The following is a 22,283-nucleotide window of genomic DNA, read 5'->3' on the forward strand; positions in this document are numbered from 1 at the left end:
CTTGGGTTGCCGGGGGGTGTGGCTGGCCTGCAAACCACCACAGGCCCCTCGCCCAGGCTGCCCCACGCCCCAAGGGAACCCCCACCCTGATCCAGGACAACCTACAGGGCAAATCAGCCGGCCCCCTCCCATGCACCAGGCCTCTATCCTATCTAATAAAAGAGTAATATGCAGATTGACCATCACTCCAACACACAAGATGGCTGCCCCCATGTGGTCAAAGATCCTGCCCCCATGTGGACACAAGATGGCCAGCAGGGGAGGGCAGTTGGGAGGCACCAGGCCTGCAAGGGAGGGCAGTTGAGACGGACCAGGCCTGCAAGGGAGGGCAGTTGGGGGCGATCAACCTTGCAGGGGAGGGCAGTTAAAGGTGACCAGGCTGGCAGAAGAGGGAATTTTGGGGCAAACAGGCTGGCAGGGGAGTGGTTAGGGGGTGATCAGGCTGGCAGGCAGAAGCGGTTAGGGGCAATCAGGAAGGCAGGCAGGCGAGCGTTGGGAGCCAGCAGTCCTGGATTGTGAGAGGGATCCCAGATTGGAGAGGGTGCAGGCTGGGCTGAGGGACAACCCCCACCCCACCCCCGTGCACAAATTTCGTGCACCGGGCCTCTAGTTTTAAAGATAATAGCCCAGAATCACGCGATTGGCTTTCTCTATAACCTTCAGCAATTTAGCTCATAGCTCTGGGCCTGTTTTCCCACTTTGCGAGTTGAGGGTAGTGTTGCTACAAAGATTGAGTGAGATGATGCAGGTCAAAGCTCTTGACGCCAAGCTGGTACACAGTGCATGCTATGCAAGCGTGACCTGCTATGATCAGAGGAACCAAAAGCAAAACCCTTAAAACTAAGCCTGTGGGTTCATCTTCGCTGGCAGGGAAACGGTGCTGGAGGGATGGGGTCCAGCTGGCTGGCACAATGGGAGTAACAAGGGATGGGACCGAGGACAAGGAGGGTGGGGCGGGGACCAAAGAGGAGGCCCCTGGAGCTACCTGCTTGCAGGAAAACTGGGCTGGATCCTGAAAATGAGGGTTTGGGGAGAGGTCAGAACAAGCAGTTCCACGTGCGGTTCGCATTATAAAGGTCTATGGATCTCCACTGCTCCGTGAAACAGGAGCCAAGCACCAGGCCCGCGCCTCGGCCACCCGGGTAGCCTCGCGGGCCGAAGGCCAGCCCGTCGTGGACCGAGCTCCGCGCCGCGGCTCCGAAGGCAGCACTGCCTCGCGAGTGCGCCTGTGCGGGCGGCGGCCGGAACTGGCCCTGCGCGGCTTCCGTCGCCGCCCCTCCGTCACGGTTGTCACCGCCTTTTGCTCCCTTCCCCCGGTTCCCTTTCACTTCCGGGGTTGCTGTGGATCCGCTGGTCCCGTAACAACATCCCGTGGGCCTCACTTGGGCAGCGGGACCGGTGCAGCCGCCGCCTCCCCGGAGCGCCGCTCGCCCGCGCGCCCTCCCGGCCCGCACCCTCCCGGCCCCGCCGCCATGGCCACCAACCCGCAGCCGCAGCCGCCGCCGCCCGCGCCGCCTCCTCCCCCGCCGCAGCCGCAGCCGCCGCCGCCGCCGCCCGGCCCGGGGACTGGCCCGGGCGCGGGCGGACCGGGCGGCGCGGGCGCCGGCGCGGGAGATCCTCAGCTCGTGGCCATGATCGTGAACCATCTCAAGAGCCAGGGCCTCTTCGACCAGTTCCGCAGGGACTGCCTGGCCGATGTGGACACGAAGGTTCGGGGCGCGCGGGTGCATGGGTGTGCGGGGCACGGGAGGGGAGGGTCCCCGGGCCGCCTTCTCGGCGGTCTCCCGCGTGCGTGGACCGGCCGCGCCTCTGCCTCCCCGGCGGGGGCCCCTCCGCGTGCCGCTCCCCCGGTTCCCGGGCAGCCGCTCCCTCCGCAAGCTGCCGCCTGCGCCGCGCCGGGCGCTCATTCATTCGCCCGCCCGCCGGCTCCTCGGTTCAGCCCGACGGGCGCTGAGCACCGACTACGCGGCTTAGGCGCCAGGGATATACCCGCGAGCAAGACTCCCTGCTCACGTGGGGACACGTTTGGAAAAGCTAAGCAGCGCTTTCATCCCCGGTTAATTTTTTTTTTTTTCGCGGTTTACTTAGTATCCATGCTCCTCTCTTGAAGAATTCTGGGCGGGAAGGGTCGTGTCTTTGTCCTTTGGAGAAGTTAAGTGGTACGTGAATCAAATTGTGTGTAGGGTGCATTGCTGGATGATTGGGCGGGGGGGCGGGGCGGGGGTAAAGGTACAAAGGTAGAGCTGGACAGCGAAAAGGTGGGTCGAGGAGATCGGTGACTGTCTGATCTGGGTAACTTAGGCCAGGTCACCTCCCCATAGTGAGGAGTTTGGGGGCGGAGGGGAGACCCGAGCCATTCCGTGGGAAAGGATGGAGGAGAGGTGACAGCAGACGATCAAGTGGAGGGAGGGCAGGAAAGAAGAGTTCAGGAGAGTGATGAGGAGAGGGGAAAGGTCTGCAAAGCGCTTCCCTGGACAAAGGGGGTTGCACAGGGGGCGGGGCTTAGCACCACATGTCAGCGTGAAAAGGGGTGTTAGCAGGAACCAGGTAATCAATCTCACCTGGTTCTGCAAAGGAAGCGCCGAGGACACCGAGAAGGAGCTTGGTGAGAGGAACGGAATACTGGAAGCCAGTGAAGCAGGAAGCCTCGGTTGGGAACAGTTGGAAAATTGTTGCTTTTTTGGTTTGGTACAAGACAGAGTATGGTCTTGTGTTGTGGGTTGGGGGGAGGGTGGTTGGTTTTGGCCTAGATCTGGTTGGGTCCATCCGGTAGTTTTGATGGGGTGAGGGTTTCCTCATGGCATGCTCAGCTGTTCTGAGAAGCCCCGTTTCTTTGAGAAAGGGGTGTTTGCGGTGCCCACCAGTTAATTCTTCCCTGCAACGTTGAGGTGAACTGCACAGTTCTGCTGTGTCCTCTGGGAAAACCTTGGTGAAAATCGAGGCACGTCTTGTCTTATAAGGACCCTGGCCCCCTATGTAGACCAGAGTACAGGGTGCCTTTTTAGGCATTGGACTTTTTGCTCCACAGATAATCAAATCTACTTGGGATGTTTATCTTTGCAGGAAGTATATAGTTTTCTCACTTTGTTTTAGGGAATATGCACAGCCACCTTTTTGAAAATAATGCCCATTGCCTTTTTTTTTTTTTTTTTAAGGGGATAAGATTAGATAGGCATGGCCAGATAAACATTACCCGGATAAAGCCAGTTATTTGTGTCCGAGATTTCACTTTGCAGTTCCCAGAAACCTACAGTTCTGTGTTGTTGTGTATGCCAATTTAAAATATACCGATGGGTACCTGTATAAGGCTCAGCTTTTTCTTTACTCCATCCCCACTAAATGTTACTACTCCGTGCCTGTAATATTGCTACAGATCCTCTCAAAGTGAAGCTTGAAGCCTTAATACCTGTCTTGGGAAGGAGGGAAGCACAGTTTCTTAGACAAGGTCCTAATGAAAGCTAGGACCTCCTCCCAAGAAAAATGCACATGCACATATTAAAGTGCTGTTTTTTACAATTCAAAAATGGTTGACAATTGGCAATTTCATGTTGCTCAACCTAATATGTAATTTCCGGGAGTGTTCAGGGACCACTGAATGAGGTCCCTGTTTTGATGTTTGATGCAAGAAAAGAGTGGAACTGAAACGATACCCCCTCCCAACAGAGTATGGTCTTGTGTTCTCCCCTCTCTCTCAAAAAGAGTAAGTTTGAACATACAAAAGCCAAGGTTTTCTTTTATGTGAGCTTAATATTCCTGTCAATTTGGCAAGTGGGCCAAAGCAGAAGTAAGGTTCCCTATTCATGCAAAGGAGAATCATTTTAATGGGATCCTGGGGTGTCATCTGTAAGGAACACCTTAGAGTTTAGACCACTTGCGGGATGGTGCTTTTGCTAATTGAACCCTGAAGACTGGCTTTGCCAAGCTCTGACCTGTAGTATATAGCATGTTGGGTGTCCGTCACATGCATAGTTAAGGATCAAGACATTTGACACCTGCCAGATGCTCTCCAAGAGCAACACTACCATCCGGCCCAGTGTGTTCAAAGCAAGATGAGAAGTTCCGAAGTCTGCTGCCACTCCAGGGGATCCCAGGACCCCTCAAACTGTACTGGGGTCTTGGATGGTCCCGCCAAGAGAGATCTGAGGATGAGACCACATCAGCCCTCTCACCCAAAGAATCGGAACCTTGGGCAGCCCCAGGACCAGCCAGCGCTGAGGCTCCTCTGCTCAGACTCCCAGTCCAGCTCCCTGGAGTAAGCTAGGCGGTCACAAAGCCAGTCTGACCCCTTTGCATTGATTGGCGATTGGACAATTTGAGGAAGGAAGTGTCCATCATTCCACCCCAGGCAGGGCACTCTCGTCAAACAAGTAAATATGGCACCTCTCTCCCCAGTAAAGGTAATAAGGCCAGTTTTTAGATACTTTCTGAGGTGTCAATGACTCCTGGTCACTGTGATTATTGTCTGTTGTTGTTTTTTCCCTTAGATTTGAAAGGAGTACCAAAAACAAAAATATAGAAATGTACTCACCCTACAGATATTTATGGTGTACCGGGCACTGTTTTAGATGCCCGAGATATATCAGTGAACAAAACGTCCCTGCTCTTACAGAGCGTACGCCCCCCAGAAAAAAGCAGATGTCATAGGGCCTATGGAAGCAATAAAGCAGGGTGAGGCTGGAAGGACTGATTTGTCTTGAGTTCAGGGGAGATTTCAAATAAGATGCCATTTGAGCCATCACAGAAGGAGCCGAAGGAACCTGGCAGCTAGCTATCTGGGCTGAGTATTCCAGGTAGAGGCCACAGCAAGTGCAGGAAGCCTCAGGCAGAAACTGTCAGGAGAAAGAGACAGGAGGTGAGTAGGGGCGCCCCTCCCTCCCTCCTCAGCTCTGCTGGCCTGCGGGCCTTTTAAAGAGTTTGCCTTTTACCTGAGCTGAGAAGCCTTTGGCAGGTGTGCGTAAGGAGAACGTGCTTGCTCTGGCTTCCATCTTAGATGGATTGGCCAGGTGTAATGATTAATAGTGTCTCCTTCACGCTAGGCCATGATCTGGTTTGGACAATAAATTATATGGTTGCCCTGATTTTTTAAGAGATTTGCATTAGCTGCTATAAGGAAAATAGACTTCAGGTAGGCAAGGGTAGACGCAGGGAGATGAGTTCCTGTAATCCAGACAGGAGACGAAAATGCATCAGCATCGTAGCAGGAAAGATAGTGGAAGTGGTCAGATCCTGATGTCTTGTGATGCTAGTGCTGACAGTATTTGCTAATGGTTTGGATTTGCAGCGGAAGAGAAGGGGGGAGTCAAAAATGACTCCAAAGCTTTTGACCAGAGCTCTCTGGAATGGGAAGAAGAGACAGCAACAAGTTCCCAGAAGAATAATGGAATCCTTATGTCTGGAGTCACCAGGCTAATTTTTACTGACAGGAGAACCGGGAACAAGGAAAATTACCTGTTGTGGTTCACATTTGCGTGTGTTATGGGGCAACTAGAGTGCTAAATGCATTGTGATTTTTTTAGCCTAATATTTCTGAGATTTGGGAATACTGGAAAGAAGTATGTTTTACAGTTCTGCTAAAATCATCGAGAGGAAGGATTCGTTTTTTCAGTTCACATTAATTGTGAATAAATAGAGAAGAACATGAGAAATGATCATGAGACTGTTTCTTGTGGGATTGAAGTGGGAATTAGCAGAAGTCTGGAAACTGGAAGGGATACAGGGATGAAACCTTCAGCATCCCTGTTGGAGTTGGTGACCCATCTAACAACCACATTTTAATTGCTTATCTGCCAAGCGGTGTAATAAGCTTCCTGAACACCTTTACCCGTCAGCGGGGATGTTAATATCCCCCCTTCCCAAAATACAGTGCAATGCAAAAGCTGCTGAGATGATAGACATATAGAAGGTATAGGGGACAGGAAGAATGTGGGGGCGGGCCTCAGGGGGCTACCTTTGGGTGTCAGGATGACTGTACAGATTAGGGTGAGTTCTGAAGGTGAGAAGTTTGCCAAATGGACAAGTAGAGGGAATGGTAGATGAGGCTGTACGGTTTTGTTGAAAACATTGGGAGACACTCAAATCTATCTGCATTAAAGCCACTTAAAAGAAAGACATGACGAATGTGAGTGATGGGGAACAACTAGGAATGGAGTGTGTGGTCCTACTTGAGTGGATGAGAACTTACTTCCAAACATCCCTTCCAGGCAGTAGTAGCCTTTCCAGTAGAAATGGCATGGTCTGTGTCCTCTCTGCTGCTTCCCTTACATCAGGGGTTGTCAGCCTCAGCAGTGTTGACATTTGGGGCTGGATGGTTCTTTGTTGTGTTGGGGGTTCCCCTGCATTGTAGGATGTTCAGCATCCCTGCCCTCTTCCCACTAGATGTGAGTAGTGGCTCCCCCATTTTTCTCCAGACATTGCCAAATGTTCCCTGGGGAGGGGGTGGGGAGCAGTCACTCCCAGCTGAGAGCCACTGCCTAACATTGAATGTAATGCCCAGTTCCCATGGTTGTCCCTCCATAACTTCTCTCAGCTCCACGCCTTTCAGCCCATTTCTGCCACCCCATTATGAACCTTCGTCACTCTGTTGCATGCTCTTCTAGATATATTTAGTGTCTGTTCAATCACCAGGAAGCTCAGCCATCACATATCACTCTGCTCATATGTGCAGGGCTTACCATTCTCTATCCCATAATTACCAACTTCTTAGACAGGTACCCAAGTCCTTCCAGCCCCTGGCCCCCAACTGTCGCCAGCCTCACTTTTCTGCTTTTTTGTATTCTCTTTTTTAGCCAAATTGGACTTAATAATTTGGGGTGGGGGGCCCAAACACTCCCAACCTCATGTTTTCTCATCCACTTGCTCTTTGCTTTATTGTTGGGGGTGCCTGCAAGACGACCTTCGAATTCCCAGCTGCATCGTGGAACCTTGAAGGTTCAGCTCAAATGCCACATTCTCAGTGAAGGCTTACTCCCTCTTTTCCTATCCCTCTCTTTGCGCCAAATCATCACCGTAACATTTATTGGTATCCGTCTCTTGTCTACATAGAAGAGGTATGTTCTTTCTCCTTTGTACTCATCATATCTCCAAACATAAGCTATAAAACTTAGTTGCCATGTTGATACTCTAAGAAATGTGAACACTGTTAAAGATACTCAAAGTCTGAGACCATCAGTATTGTTACTGTATAACATTGGAGATTTTCAACATTTGTGTCTTCTTTTTTTCTTTCTAGCCTGCTTATCAGAATCTGAGACAACGTGTTGACAACTTTGTTGCTAACCACTTAGCAACTCATACCTGGAGTCCCCACCTCAATAAGAACCAGCTACGAAACAATATTAGACAACAAGTGCTCAAGTAAGTCCCAGAATTACAGAGTTCCAAGGCGGGCTTGAAAATGCCACAATCTACTTTATCTGAAAGCAGAGACATTCTGCATAAGTCTGATTAGCTCGTGCTAATTTTGTGTAGTTTGGCACCTTCGTATTGTGATACAGTGTGATTTTAAAAGGCTCTGGTCACTTCACATCTCCCCCATCAATTTTAATAGTCGGATTTCTCCGCAGCCCCTTGGAAATACTGAAGGAAGGGAATGACAATGTGACTTTAAAAAGTCCTAGATAGAATACTAATAGGTAGTAAATGCCGGAACATTCTGTACCGTTTATTTTCACAACCATTTTCTTGGCCCTATAAAGAGAAGGCTTTATTATTATTTTACAAATGAAGACATTGAAAATCACTGAAATTAAAACATTTTCTCTGGTTTTTGAAGCTGTATCTTCTATCTTCTGATACTGTCTAGCCCCTCCCCCTGCCCATTTTATCTCTTGTGTTTTATTGTGATTTTAACTGTATTTTAGTGATGCTATTGCCCAAAAAAAAAAGAACCAGAAAAGTGCATCTAGACCTGTCAGCCATTTTTGATTGAACATAAAATAAAGAGAATGAGAAGAGATAAAATTTTTAGAGGGACCAAGAAGTCATATTCCCCAGAAAAGCAGATTTGCAATATTATCTTGTTCTTAAATATAAACATTTGCCATGACAAGAAATATTTGCCTTCTGTCCCTACTTCAGCCCCTGAAAAAGGTGACTAAGTTATCTTCCTGCCTTGACAGATATTTACATTCAAGCACATTGTTTAGAATGAAATCTTGCTTGAAAACAGTTAAGCAGATCGCTTTTATACCTGCCTCCTCTGAATTCCCTCCTGCCCCAGGGGAACCTGGCAAGCCTACCTAGTGTGCTCCTCTGCTGATAGTTGTCGCCCACAGGAAGCCCCGCACGCACAGCTCGCACTGACTCGAAGGCCCACTTAGCCACAGGTAACACTAGAACCAGGAGCCGGACTCCTGTCTCCAGGGAAGAAGGGAAGAGAGAAATTCAACAATAACTTTGTTGTCTGCATTTTAAAAGATGTTTGAGGAACCTGTAAAGAGTCCAAATGAGATCAAAAGATGCCATTAGAGGCTGCATAACAGCACCTGTGGGGAACAGTGAAAGCCTTTCTTGAAAAAGGTGAGACTGAAGGGGGTCTGTTGGGTTGACAGGCCTGAAAGTTGACTCATTTCCAGGCATTTAGGAGAACAGTAACCAAGAAAGCAGGGGGTTGCTGGGGGAGGCAAGCTTCCCCAGTGTCCCTCACACAGACACAGCACCTTGCTGAATACTGAGTGCTTTCACTCAACAATCTACATAGCCACCTCCCTTCCACAAATGACTACATTTCTTTAAAAGCACGTTCGCTTTCTTTGCCTTCAGGTTGAGTCTAAATGGAAAGCCAGTTTCCTGGAATTGCATTTACGCCCTAGCATACCAAACCTGTAAAATAGGGAAGCAGCCGTTTAGTCTGTTCTTACGGGAACTAAACTCAGTCTCACCCATGTAAAACCAGGCACTTACCACTCTTGCTGTACCGCTGCGAGACGATGTTTCCACAGAATTGGTGAGTGGTGCGGGGCACATCAGGAAGGGCTTCTGTGCTGTCTGACTGAGGTTAGTTCAGGAGCACTCTGCTGGTGAGTGACAAGGGGAAGCAGCTGTCTCTTGGATAAGTTAGTACTTTCTAGCTGTTTTATTTGTAACTAGAGACCCGGTGCATGAAAATTCATGCACTGGAGGGGGTGTCCCTCAGCCTGGCCTTCCCCCTCTCACAGTCCAGGAGCCCTCAGGGGTGGGAGGTGACCCGGTGATCAGGGGAAGGCGATGCCTCATCACACCTCTGCTGCTGCCACTGCCGGCCCTGATTACCTGAGCCTCGGGTGGCCCTGGGCGGCTGGGCAGCCAACATCTGAGGCTTTCCTGCGCCTTGGGTGTTGGCTGGACAGCTCCATCCAAAGCTTGCCTGCACCTCGGGCCGGCCCCGGGTGGCTGAGGGGACTGGGGGACTCTGGAGGCAGGCCCGGCTGAGGGGACTGGGTGCCGCCATCTTTGTGATGGAGTGAGGATCAATTAGCATATTCCCTCTTTATTAGCTAATGGTATAGGGATGTACTGGCCACCATTAATACAATTTCAAACAATTTTTCATCCTTATAGTTCCAGAAACACTCAGTTGACTGTTATGTTGAACCATCTACAGTTGCCATTTTTGTAGGACAACAACAGTCTACTATCAGCAATTTGGGATGGTTCAATTTAATAGCTAATCTTTAGACTCACTACGGGGAAAACTTATTTTATCTATGTGTTCATTTGTACAACAGAATCTAAAAATGCTGGATGCTCAGAAATAATTATCTTAACTGAACAGGATTTAAAAGGAAGACAAGGAAATAACTTTAACCAGGACAGTGCCAGCTGCTAGCATTTCACTTTGCCCTTGAATCTAGAGTGTGGCTTCCCTCTAGTGAGGCAGCTGTCTATGGCCATGCCTCTAGAGTGAGCCCACTGGGAAGGGTGGGGTCATAAGCGCTGGCCAACAGATTTATTCATGGTCAGAGCTGACCACTGTGAGAGTGGACTAAAGTGGACAACAGACCAGAAAATAGGCAAACAGACAAGCACTAATTTGGAATGGGTGGTTTTTATTTTTTATTGTATGCCTTTATACTTGTGCCTTAAATCAAAACATCTTTATGATTGCTTGTCCTTGTTTTTTTCCCACCTGCTACATTTTAAAGTCACCTCTAAGATGCATTGCAGGATTTGCAATTTTTTATCTTAGAACTTGACAAAGCAGGTTACCTACTTTGTGTAGGGTTGACTCATTTTTCTCTATGGCCCACATACGTAGCATTATAGTATCACAAGGCTGCAAGGTGCCTCAGGAAAGGAAAATTAAATTCATCCTCCACTCTAGACAGGGCTGTAGTCAGATCACCATTTGAGTGGTAAGGAGAGACCCCCTCATTCTGCAGAGAGAGCCTGAGGTCTAGAAGCTGGAAAGGACCAGCACCCGCCCTCTTCTGACACTATCTAGGGAACTTCTCAAGCTCTTATATATTTTTTTAAATATGTTTTTATTGATTTTAGAGAAGAAGGGAGAGGGAAAGAGAGATAGAAACATCAATGATGGGAAAGAATCATTGATTGGCTGCACGCCCCCTACTGAGGATTGAGCCCGCCATCCAGGCATGTGCCCTGACCAGTGACCTCCTGGTGCATGGGTCAACACTCAACCAATGAGCGTCGGGCTCAAGCTCTTTTTTAAGAAGAAACAAGGTTTAAGTATATTTCTCAAGATAAATTCACATCCTCTTATTTTGCTCACACGCCCTTAAGATTTTCTGCACATTTGGAACTTAGTTGCCCTGTTGGCTCTTCTGTCTCTTGTCAGTGATATTTCTTTAAGCTCTTTCTTCTTAACTCAAATGTCTTCTCCATTATGAAGCATTCCCCAGTTATCTCTGCTGTATCTAATAAATCCGTGTTCCACTCTTTCCCTCCAGTAGGTGGTGTGTCCTGGTGCCTGTCGCCTTGTATTTTAATTGTTTATGTCTGTCTCCTCATGAGAAAAAGGACCAGGTCTGGCTTGCAGCAGCCCAGTGGCCAGCAGGGTGCCTGTTAGTGTAGAAGACACTCATTCTTGTTGAATGAATAAATCACCCAGTATTTTATAGCAAGAAGATAACAAAAAGAAAGAAAAAAATCCTAAGTTTTATTTTTGTTCTAAAAGTTGTTTTTTTTGTTAAGTTTGATGAAATTACACTTTGTGTATTTTCTTCCATTTTCCTGGAGACTCTAATACTTAAAAAAGTCTTACATTTTTCTGCTTAAAAATAAAGGTGCAGAGTCCATTGATTTATTTTATATCCAGAACTGAGCTTTAGTGATTATTTATTCCTTTAGGGGCAGGGTTGGAGTAAATAAGCATCATCTGTAAGCCTGGGCTCTAGGTAGTGTGCTGTGTAGTTTGGTTTGGTTTGCTTCAGTGGTTCTAGTGACACAGTGGTGAAGAGTTTAGAGATTTTTGCGAGATGGTATATCCAGATGCCATCGCTATCCTGTGGAACTTGTTATTGCCTATTCTAGATGAACAGATTGGGAAATTTTAAGGTTGGAGAGAGACGGTTTTACCTAAAAGTAATTAATGCAATTATAATATACTAGAGGCCTGGTGCACAAAATTCATGCACAGGAGGGGGGGTCCCCTCAGTCCAGCCTGCACCCTCTCCAATCTGGGACCCCTCAGGGGATGTCCGACTGCCAGGATTGGGCCTAAACTGGCAGTCAGACATCCCTCTCACAATCCGGGACCTCTGGCTCCTAACAGTTCACCTGCCTGATTGCCCCTACCTGCCCTCCCTGCCAGCCTGATCACCCGTAACCACCTCTGCCTGCTGGCCTGATTGCCCCTAACTGCCCCCCTGCTGGCTTGGTCGCCCCCCAACTGCCCCCTCCTGCTGGCCTGGTTGCCCCCAACTGCCCCCCCACCCCGGCCTGGTTGCCCCTAACTGCCCCCCCCTCCTCCAGCCTGGTCGCCCCTAACTGCCCCCTGCTGGCCTGGTCGCCCTACGCAACCTGCTGTTCAGTCGTTTGGTCGTCCCTCACTAACCCCCCCCCTCCAGCCTTGTCGCCCCACACAGCCTGTGTTCGGTCATCCGTCCAGTTGTTTTGGTCATGACAGCCCTTGGCTTTTTATATATTAGGGTACATACTATATAGAGAGGCCCCCAGTGTACGAAATTCGTGCACTGCGGGGGGAGGGAAAGGGGGGGTCCCTGAGCCCGGCCTGCACCCGCTTGCAGTCTGGGACACCTCAGGGGATGTCCACCTGCCAGCTTAGGGGATTGGGCCTAAGCTGGCAGTCAGACATCTCTCTCGCAGTCTGTGACCCCTTGCTCCTTACCACTCTGCTCGTTACTCCTTAGCACTGCCACGGAAGCGGGAGAGGCTCCCGCCACCACCGCTAAGCTCGCCAGCCATGAGCCTGGCTTCTGGCTGAGTGGGGCTCCCCCTGTGGGCGCGCACTGGCCACCAGGGAACAGCTCCTGCATTGTGCGTCTGCCCCCTGGTAGTCAGTGCGCATCACAGTGACTGGTCGTTCTGCTGTTCGGTTAATTTGCATATCAGGGTTTTATTATATAAGATAATAATGAAATATTATGTATATTTTTAACCTTTCTGCAAATTATCCTGTGTTTCAGATCAGGAATGTTGGAGTCTGGCATCGACCGAATTATTTCTCAAGTTGTGGATCCAAAGATCAACCACACATTCAGACCTCAGGTGGAAAAAGCTGTGCATGAGTTTCTGGCCACGCTAAATCACAAGGAGGAAGCGGGGGGCAGTGTGACCCCCGAGGAGGAGAAGCCGGACTCTGCCGTCAGCACACAAGGTGCATCACTTTTCCTCTTGAACTGAATGTCAGTTTACGGGTATTTGGGCTCTTATTTTTATTTTATGTATTTATTTTTTAGATATATTTTTATTGATTTCAGAGAGGAAGGGAGAGAGAGAGAGAGAGAAACATTAATGATGAGAGAGAACCATTAATCGGCTGCCTCCTGCATGATCCCCACTGGGGATCAAGCCCGCAACCCGGGCATGTGCCCTGGACTTGAATTGAACCCAGAACCCTTTTAGCTCTGCCCACTGAGCTAAACCGGCAAGGGCTGGATATTTGGGTTTTTAAACCATTTGTCTACTTGGCACAATAGTGAAATTGTATTATTTCAAATACCACCCAGAGTCCTTAACTGGCTTATATTTTTTGCTTTAATACAAAATAATAGGCATTTTAGTGATGTATTCAGAGTATATATATATTTCAACAAGGAATAATTAAAATAATTAGAGAAGATACTATTATTCTGGAGCTAGGCTGTTCTCAGGTTTGCATGGTGCCTTTCTGAGATACTGTAGTAGAGAAGCAGAGAGGCAGAGTGTGCCTGGTACCGGCACTGGTGCCCGCCCGAAAGGCTAGAGGCGTATGAACGGTCTGCACAGCCCGTGCATCAGACTAAGGTGACAGTGGCATGTAGCATTGGTTCAGCCAGGGGGTTGACTTTCTGTATAAATTTATTCTAAAACTTGTCTTTCCCTCAAGGTGTCCCTGCTCCTGGGCCCAGTGCCAATGTGGCCAATGATGCCATGTCCATCTTGGAAACCATCACTTCTCTTAACCAAGAAGCTACTGCTGCCAGGGCCTCCACGGAAACATCAAACCCTAAGGCTAGTGAGCGGGTATCCAAAAGGCTCCCGTCCCAGCCGAGCACTGACACCAGTACTGAGAAGGAGAGACTTGCAGAGGACGTGGCTGATAAAGACAAGTCCGTGCCGGACTCCGTGGGCGAAGGACAGGAACCGGCCCCTAGGTCTGAAGAATGTAGTGATCTCCCTTGTCCAGTTGAAGAAATTAAAAATCACACAAAAGAGAGTAGCAGTTCAGTTCTGCTAAGTAAAGATGGTCAACAGGAAAGCAGTGACCAAAAAAATAAGTCAACAGACAAAGGTGAAAAGAAACCGGACAGCAATGAAAAAGGAGAAAGAAAGAAAGAAAAGAAGGAAAAGACTGAAAAGAAATTTGATCACTCAAAAAGGAGTAAAGATACACAAAAAGTCAAAGAGGAAAAACAAGCAAAGGATAAAGAAGCAGAGTGCACAAAAGTTCCTTCAGAAAAGAACAGTAATAAAGCTAAAGCCATGGAAGGGACAAAAGAAGGTACAAACATGCAAAAACATACAACAGTTTAAAGAACAAACAGTGTCCACTAGGTGATACCTAATTTGCCTTCAAATTTTAATAAATTTGATTCTTTTTTTTTTTTTCTAGAGAGAGAGGAAGGGAGAGGGAGGGAGAGGGAGAGAAAGGGAGAATCATTGATCAGCTGCCTCCAGTACACCCCCTACTGGGGATTGAGCTCGCAACCCAGGCATGTGCTCTGACTGGGAATCAAACCAGTGACCTCTCAGTGCAGGGACAATGCTCAACCATTAAGCCACACTGGCCAGGACAATAAATTTGATTCTTATATTTCAAAAGCCTGGGAATATATCCCCTTGGCTAAAAAATGAACGATAACATATGTGTATTTATCTTCTATACTAGTGTTCAGATTGACAAAGTAAATGAGCAGAGAGGCTCTAAACCTTATAATTCAACTCATCATTTATTACCATACATTAATTCAGGCAACTTAACTCATAGTTGTATATCCTGATCTTTAAAATATCACATAGTAAATGTATTAATTACTTAAAGTTTGCTTTTGTTTCTATCACATCATAAATTAATACTTTCATTATTTTTTCTGGATAATAGTTTGCCTTTGTATTTTCTGGAAACAGCTCTATTTTTTTTTATATTGGTTATGAGAGATTTTTATTTCTAAAGTTGAAGCTCTTTGAAATGGATCTAAAGAAGGAAATCTTAAGTGTAATTTGGGAATTGGGTGCTGAGTGTGTTCCTGTAATGCAATGATTTACCTTCTGTGGGTTTTTTTGTGTTTTTTTTTTTGTCTCCTTGAAGATGGCTCTGCAGTAGATTCTGACGTGGATGGACTGACGGACATTACGGTTAGCTCTGTCCATACCAGTGACCTCTCGTCTTTTGAAGAAGACACTGAAGAGGAGGTTGTAATGTCTGATAGCATGGAAGAAGGAGAGATTACGTCAGATGGTAAAGCATTTTACTTAATAATGCCTCTGTGAAGCTTCCGCCGAACATTTTGTGTGTATTCACATGGCTATCTCGTGAAAGACAGTGTGTAGAGTGGCCAGAGCATGGGGCTTTGTAGTTGGAAGATTGGTTTCTGAGTCCCAGCTCCGAGGTTTTCTGTCTGAGCAAGCTTGGTAAGTTCCTAAACCTCAACAAGCCTTGGTTCCCCACTTCTTATCTCCATTCCTTGGGATGATTATACAAATTAGATGAGATCATGTATATGAAGATGTGTGTGTACGACATTTGGGGAGTACTGTCCACAAGATTCCCGTCACTTCTGACATCAGTTGCAAGTTCGGGGTTTCCAAGATCACCCTTAGGTTTGGTAATTTGCTAAAAGGACTCAGTACTCCCTGAAATCTGTGAAACTTGGTTGCAGGTTATTACAGTAAGGGACACCGATTAACATCAGCCAAGGGAAGAGGGCTTAGGCCAGAGTCCAGGAAAGTTCCGAACACGGCGCTTCCACTTCCTGTGGAGTCGTGGACAGCATTACCTTCTCAACATTGATGTCTGACAGTGCACACGGGTTACTACCAACCAGCGAAGCCCACCCAAGTCTTGATGTCCAACGTTTTTGTGGGGCTCCATCAAAGAATCACAGTTACCTCCCAGGTGCCTGGTCTCAGTATCCAGCCCCTCTGGACGTCCAGCTGATGCTCCATGACCTAAAGCTCCCACCCTAAGTCATACTCTTAGATGATTTGGCTTGACATCAGACCCCTAGGCGACCAAAACACACCTGTCGGGTCTGGTGTTCCAGAGGCTTGGAGATGACCTCCCAGAAGCCAAGGGCAAAGCCTCGACCTCCCTTTACTGTACAGTTGGTTTTTCAGTAACCCTTATTAAGTACTTACTGTATTCCTGGCCCTGGGCTAAGTTATTACTCTCTTGTGTGTAATAACGCCTGTAGTCCTCACAACCACCCTCGGAAGGCGGACTGAGGGAGATGTCTCGTCCAGGGTGAGCACCAGTGCCTGTCTCAGACCTGCATCTGCTTCTAACCAACTCTGTGTGCTGCTCTTGACCACGCGATTTAATTCTCTTTATGATATCTTTAAAAATAAAAACATTGAGTATTATTTGCATCCGCCTGTAGATAGCATGTAAATTTGATGCTCGCTTTGGGATGGAATATCTAGAGGAAAAAGTAGACGCTTTCAGTGCTGCAGATCTATTTTTTTTTTTTTAATTCTTGATTCTTTGTTGGGTTTTTTCAAGTTTTTTCCTGGACAGAGCTAGATTTTATATATATGGGATCCAAAAGGAAAAAAGAGAGCTATTTTGAGAGTTCCCAGTGGTAGAAAAGGAAAACCTTGTTCCCAAGTTTCCTTCTTGCTGTGTTCCCAGGAAGCCGATCTGCCTCCTGAAGTGGCGGGGTGTTAGTCAGTTACTGATCGTTTTGTCCTCCGTCCTCCATAAGGAGCACTCACAGGCGGGCGAGGCGCAGCTTCGAGTGCCTCTGTCCATTTATACAGTGGTGAAGCATTCATGTCAAGGCTACTGCCACTCAAATAAGGATTCACTGTTTTTCAAGAAAATATGAATAACTATAAGCTTTAACTTTTCTTTACCGTCCTCCTTTATGTTTAAGAAGCTGATCGTTAAGAAATAAATGAAGATATGGATTCCAGCCTTTATAAATTTCTGAAATTTCTCATACTGATATTTCCTCTATTGGACCTGCAGATACACTTGAACTACATGGATACTGCTTTTGCTGCTTGATGTTGATCAAGCATAATGTTGGTTTTATTGCTAATTCACAGGGCCATTCCTTTCTGTTGACTTTCTTCCAGATGAAGAGAAGAACAAACAGAATAAAACAAAACCTCAAACCTGTGAGCCCAGTGAAGGAAAAGCTAAAAGTGTACGGCAGGCTTACGTTCACAAGCCATACCTGTACTCCAAGTATTACAGTGATTCCGATGATGAGCTCACGGTAGAACAGCGGCGACAGTCGATTGTGAGTCATGTTTGATCTGTTGTTATTTTCACATATTAAATGAGGTTGAGAAATTACTTGTCTGGGTGCAGGGTAGTAAGCATATGGATCAGCAGCATACAGGTTCGGCCTTCAGGCACCTTGTTATTACACTAGACCAGTGGTCAGCAAACTCATTAATCAACAGAGCCAAATATCAACAGTACAACGATTGAAATTTCTTTTGAGAGCCAAATTTTTTAAACTTAAACTATATAGGTAGGTACTTTGTTATTAACTTAATTAGGGTACTCCTAGGCTGGCCTTTGCTAAAAACTCAAGGGGCCAAAGAGCCACATGTGGCTCGTGAGCCGCAGTTTGCCGACCACTGCACTAGACAGAATGGACACAAACACGTGACAGGTGTTCGTGTCATTGTGATTAATAGTGAAAACCTGGTAACAACCTGGAGGTTTCACGGTGTGGAAAGGTTTGACTCAAGTGTGAATCAAGCTTGTGGTGTAAAGTCATGAGTGTAATATTAAGAGGGAAGTACAGTCCACGTGTTTACTGAGTGTGAAAATACTTCTAATTATAAGATGTGTCATTGACAACAGCTTTTTAGGAAAAAAACTACTACTCTATCATACATGTTCATCATTTTTAAGATGACTTGAAATTTCAGAAACATTAAACTATGAAAGGTTGTGCATCTTACAACGAGGAAATATATTAGTAGAAAAATGATTTGAAGGATGTACACTAAATGCTACTAGTGGCTTAACTCTTGAAAAGTTTGTTTGGTCAGGAGTTAACAAACTTTGAGACCATGAGTTCTGGCCAGAAAGGGGCGGTAGGAGTAACACAGTGACCGGATTCTCTCTGGCTTTAAAATTCAGTGGCAGAAAGTTCCACGTCCAAAACCTGCATCCTCAGAGTATAACAAACAGTCATATTTGCTGTAGGACTAGCTTGTCACTGGACTCTGCATTTTAATGAATAATCAAAAATTACAGAGACCTGCTATGTCCCCCTGATGCTCAGAGATATTTTCACAGCTATCCTTTCAATTGAGGCAACCATTTTACTAAACCACCATTGCTCAAAATGATACCTTTCCCATTCTTTAAACTAATGGTATTCTGAAAGAGTAAAGAAAAATTTTCACATCTGTCTCTGTTATTCTGGTAGCTTCCAAATGGTGTAGTGCATGTGCACTTTTGCAGAGCCCATTCATTTGTAAGAACATTTGAAGGAAAAACATTGTTTTTGTCAGTGTTTTACTTTTGCCTGATAATCAGAATAATTGTGAGTATGTTGTGGTTTTAGGCTAAAGAAAAAGAAGAGAGGCTTTTAAGAAGGCAAATTAATAGAGAAAAACTTGAAGAGAAACGAAAACAGAAAGCAGAAAAGACAAAGTCTTCAAAAGCTAAGAGTCAAGGTATAGGAGATGTTAACTTTAATATTTTAAACTATCTTACATACTCTTTTAGTTCCTAGAAATTTATAGTACTTATGAGATATGATTATAAAATAAAGTTATCTACATTATATCTCAGTAAAGCTGTTATATATCTCAGTAAAGCTGTTATATTTTCAGTTGTGGAAGAGTTCCTTATTTTCTAATCTGATGTGTTCAGTCAAGTTTTTAAAATTATATTGCTGTTTCAAGATTAAACATTCTATCAGCTACCAGCTTATACCACTCACATGTTAGCAATTTATTGCCCAGTGGCTGTGGAATGAATTATCAGTGGAAAATAGTTCGTTAACAAGTGAGTAATCAAGCTGCGCTGGTGATATTAGTGGAATTAATCTATGCTACATGTCAACTCAAATGTCAAACATTTGTCTGCCATGATTTATTCAATAAAATTGAACTTCCTCTTGTTACACATAGGAGGTTGGGCAAAGGTGGGTTTACAGCTGAGAGTACCTGAAATACAGTTTATTCTTGTATTACTATTCATTGTTGTATTATTGTTGTTGTTATTAATACTCCTGCCCATCCCTGTGTAAGCATTTGAAATAAAAGACAAGTCACCTCCATCTAAAATATTACTTGTATTCCAGCACAACTTGATTTTAAAGCCATTTTGCATTTTCACACCGATTAGAAAATTTTAATGAAAAATAATTATTACACTGTTTAGAACTGTTATGAAATCCCTTATAGATTCCTTTCTTTCCTAGGCAAAAGTAGTGTGGATTTAGAAGACTCATCAGCAAAGAGTTTGGAACCTAAAGCCCCCAGAATTAAAGAAGTCCTTAAAGAACGGAAAGTTTTAGAGAAAAAAGTAGCCTTAAGCATAAAAAGAAAAAAAGATTCAAGGTACATATTTTACCTGGCCATGGTCCCATTGTAGCATTCTCTCAGCATGCTTTCAGAAGCAAGGCATTGAAAGTGACAGCGAAGAGCCAGACTTGAGTGTGTATGTTGTTGCATGCTTGTTAAAGACCTCGGAGTTTCGTTTTTAGTATCCTAATTCAGTGTGCTAATATCTATAATATAAGTTTCATTTTTAGTATCCTAATTCAGTGTGCTAATATCTATAATATTTCAAAGTGTTCACCTTTATAATCTCTGGGGGTCCAGATCTTTTTGATAATCTGATGGAAATTTTGGACTTTCTCCCCAGAAAAATACATGTGAAATACATGTGAGTAAACAAACAGTTGTCCCTAGAGTTCCAGAGGGCTTATGGGCGCTCTCGGTGGACTCAGGAAGTGTCTCCCTTTTGAACATTCAGGAACCACTTACACTGATGGCCTTCATTTTCCCATGTTTCCAGCAATTCTCTTCACCAGTATTCCATGCTTCTCCCCATAAACCAGAGGTCTGACCCAAATTCTTTGGTAATACTGCATTATCATAGTTGATTCTGTAAGAATTAGAAAGATGAAGAGGTAGAGTGGCTCCAACATCATGTGAGCCATGGGCTACAATAGCTGTGCCATTAAGATGCAATCGTGAATTTATTACGACTTTAAGACACCTAAATGAGTAATTTGCAAAAATCTGTGAGAGGAGTTAGCTCTCAGTTTGCTAATACCTCATTCCTATTGATCTGTACAAATAAGACTACCCTGTTTACTAAAAAAAATAGTAAGACTTTCAAAATGTAGTTATAGATCATAACATTCAGTTTTAAGCAGCAATTCAGGAATTTCTGTGTTTGTTATACTTTCCTGTGTAAGTGTCCCAAGAGTGTTGCACGTCACATTTGGATTGTGTTCTCTGTTGACTAAGAATAGCATTTCTTTAAAAAGTCTTTTTTTGTTTAATATATTTTTATTGATTTCAGAGAGGAAGGGAGAGGGAAAGAGAGAGATAGAAACACCAATGATGAGAGAGAACCATTGATCAGCTGCCTCCTGCATGACCCCCACTGGTGATTGAGCCCCCAACCTGGGCATGTACCCTTGACCTGAATCGAACCCGGGACCTTTCAGTCCACAAGCCCATTCTCTATCCGCTGAGCCAAACTGGCTAGGGCAAGAATAGCATTTCAATTGAAACATAACAAGTCTGCATTTATGGATCAAGTGTTTATACAAAAGGGAAGCTAAGCGCTTTTTTTTTTTAACCTTCCTGAACATTTCAAAGTTTATTTTGACGTTTTCCCCCCTACATAGGAATGTTGAAGAGAATTCTAAAAAGAAACAGCAAGCAGAAGAAGATTCCAAAGAAACACTCAAAACAAGTGAGGTATGTCTTGATTAATAAGCTCATTTTCAGTGCTCTTTTGTTAGATGCTTCCATCCTTTGAAGTAATACTTAGAAATGCAATTGATCTTTTCCAAGTTAAATAAAAAATCCCTCACATTCTATTATGGTCTGATTTCCCATTATTGTCTGAATTCCTCATTTTGGCAAGTTGATTCATGTGAGCATTTATCTAGATAGTAGCTACTTTTCTACTCCCCCTCCCCACCCACTCCATTTCTTATATTGGCAATAACAAAACTGCCAGTTACAGTAACGTAGAAGAAAAGGGGAATGAATAAAATCCCTCCCTCATAACAAAGCACCTGTTTCATTCTCTTTTGTTTCTCATCCACATATGCACATAATTTTGTAGTGTGGATATATTCTTGCAAAATGTTTTTAACATTCACTCTTACTTATTTTATCTTACCTTATAAGCTTTCTAAGTATTATCTTTACTGGTAACATAGTGTATATTGAACGGATAGACCATAATGTAAGCATTTCCTTATATTCAAGCACTTAGATGTTTCTGAGATTTGATCATTTTAAATTGTCAAAATATGGGCAATGAATACATTTCTTCTCCTTTTTGGATTATTTTCTTGGGATAAACTTTTGCTTTTATTGGTTTTAAATCCTTATTTATAATTCTATAGATGAGCTATCTTAACACTTCCTAGGGGACAAACTAATAATTTAGTGATTACTTATTCACAGCCAGTAAGTATTCTTGATTTCTTTATTTAGAAATTTGAGGCATATGTAAGTATATTCTGGTATTTTAATGTCACTTTAAAAAATATTTAATTTTATTTCGTGATAAATTTCTTTGAAAAATGATCCCAAAATTTTATTCACATTAATTTGTTAGAACTTAAGTTAAAATTAGGTTGATGAAATCCCTTTTAGTTTTTTCTTTGAGGAATTTAAATTTTAAAGTATTTTTTAAGATCTTGCTATATCCTGGTCCCTATATTAGTAAAAGTACATTAATCTTTGTGTTAAATTGTAAGGAGATGCCATGGTACGCTGACCCAGAAGCACAGAGATCTTTCTGAGAACTTCAGCCCATCATTTAAGTAATAAAAATTTCTGGTGTCTAAACTAAAATGTTGGAAACTTTTATTTTAGTATAAACTTTTTAAATTGGCTACAACATGCTTTTGGACTGAAAAGAACATTGGATTGTCATCCACTCATTTTATATTTATTAATGACCACTGGGCATTGGTGGACTGTAGAGATTGAGAGTTAAAGAAGGCCTACATGCATGGACAGCTCTGGAGAAGCAGCTCGTCTCTCTGAAGGTGCCTGCGGTGTAGGGGGAAAGTACTAGATTTTAGACTGAGATCCTCTAAATGCGTTGCCCAGGTATGAGCTTACTGAGTCATGCTGGGTTCCAGTTTCCTCGTGCAAAAACGAAATTAATAATCCCAACCACAGGCTGCTTGCACAGACTAAGTAGGGTATAAGATATGTGACCACTCAGCATATGAAATGCACTCAGGTGTTAAATTTGATATAAAAATGGACTGTAGTATTTC

At 44.7% G+C, this 22,283-nt stretch overlaps 1 protein-coding gene across 3 annotated transcripts in view; it reads left to right on the top strand.

Moving 5' to 3' along the window:
- The first annotated feature begins 1,305 nt into the window (after nucleotides 1–1,305).
- BOD1L1 (biorientation of chromosomes in cell division 1 like 1) overlaps nucleotides 1,306–22,283 on the top strand; it is a 45,550-nt gene continuing 24,572 nt past the window's right edge. For 2 of the 3 annotated variants that reach the window (XM_079772225.1, XM_079772227.1), the window contains exons 1-9: nucleotides 1,306–1,709; nucleotides 7,229–7,353; nucleotides 12,588–12,778; nucleotides 13,490–14,104; nucleotides 14,912–15,061; nucleotides 16,903–17,069; nucleotides 18,357–18,468; nucleotides 19,221–19,359; nucleotides 20,664–20,736. In XM_079772225.1, coding sequence (XP_079628351.1) covers nucleotides 1,473–1,709; nucleotides 7,229–7,353; nucleotides 12,588–12,778; nucleotides 13,490–14,104; nucleotides 14,912–15,061; nucleotides 16,903–17,069; nucleotides 18,357–18,468; nucleotides 19,221–19,359; nucleotides 20,664–20,736 — 1,809 coding nt within the window. In that variant the 5' untranslated portion in view covers nucleotides 1,306–1,472. The remainder of the gene's footprint in view (nucleotides 1,710–7,228; nucleotides 7,354–12,587; nucleotides 12,779–13,489; nucleotides 14,105–14,911; nucleotides 15,062–16,902; nucleotides 17,070–18,356; nucleotides 18,469–19,220; nucleotides 19,360–20,663; nucleotides 20,737–22,283) is intronic. The other variant, XM_079772226.1, reaches the window with a different exon arrangement.

Source organism: Cnephaeus nilssonii (assembly GCF_951640355.1).
Source record: "Cnephaeus nilssonii genome assembly, chromosome: 1".
Lineage (NCBI taxonomy): Eukaryota > Metazoa > Chordata > Mammalia > Chiroptera > Vespertilionidae > Cnephaeus > Cnephaeus nilssonii.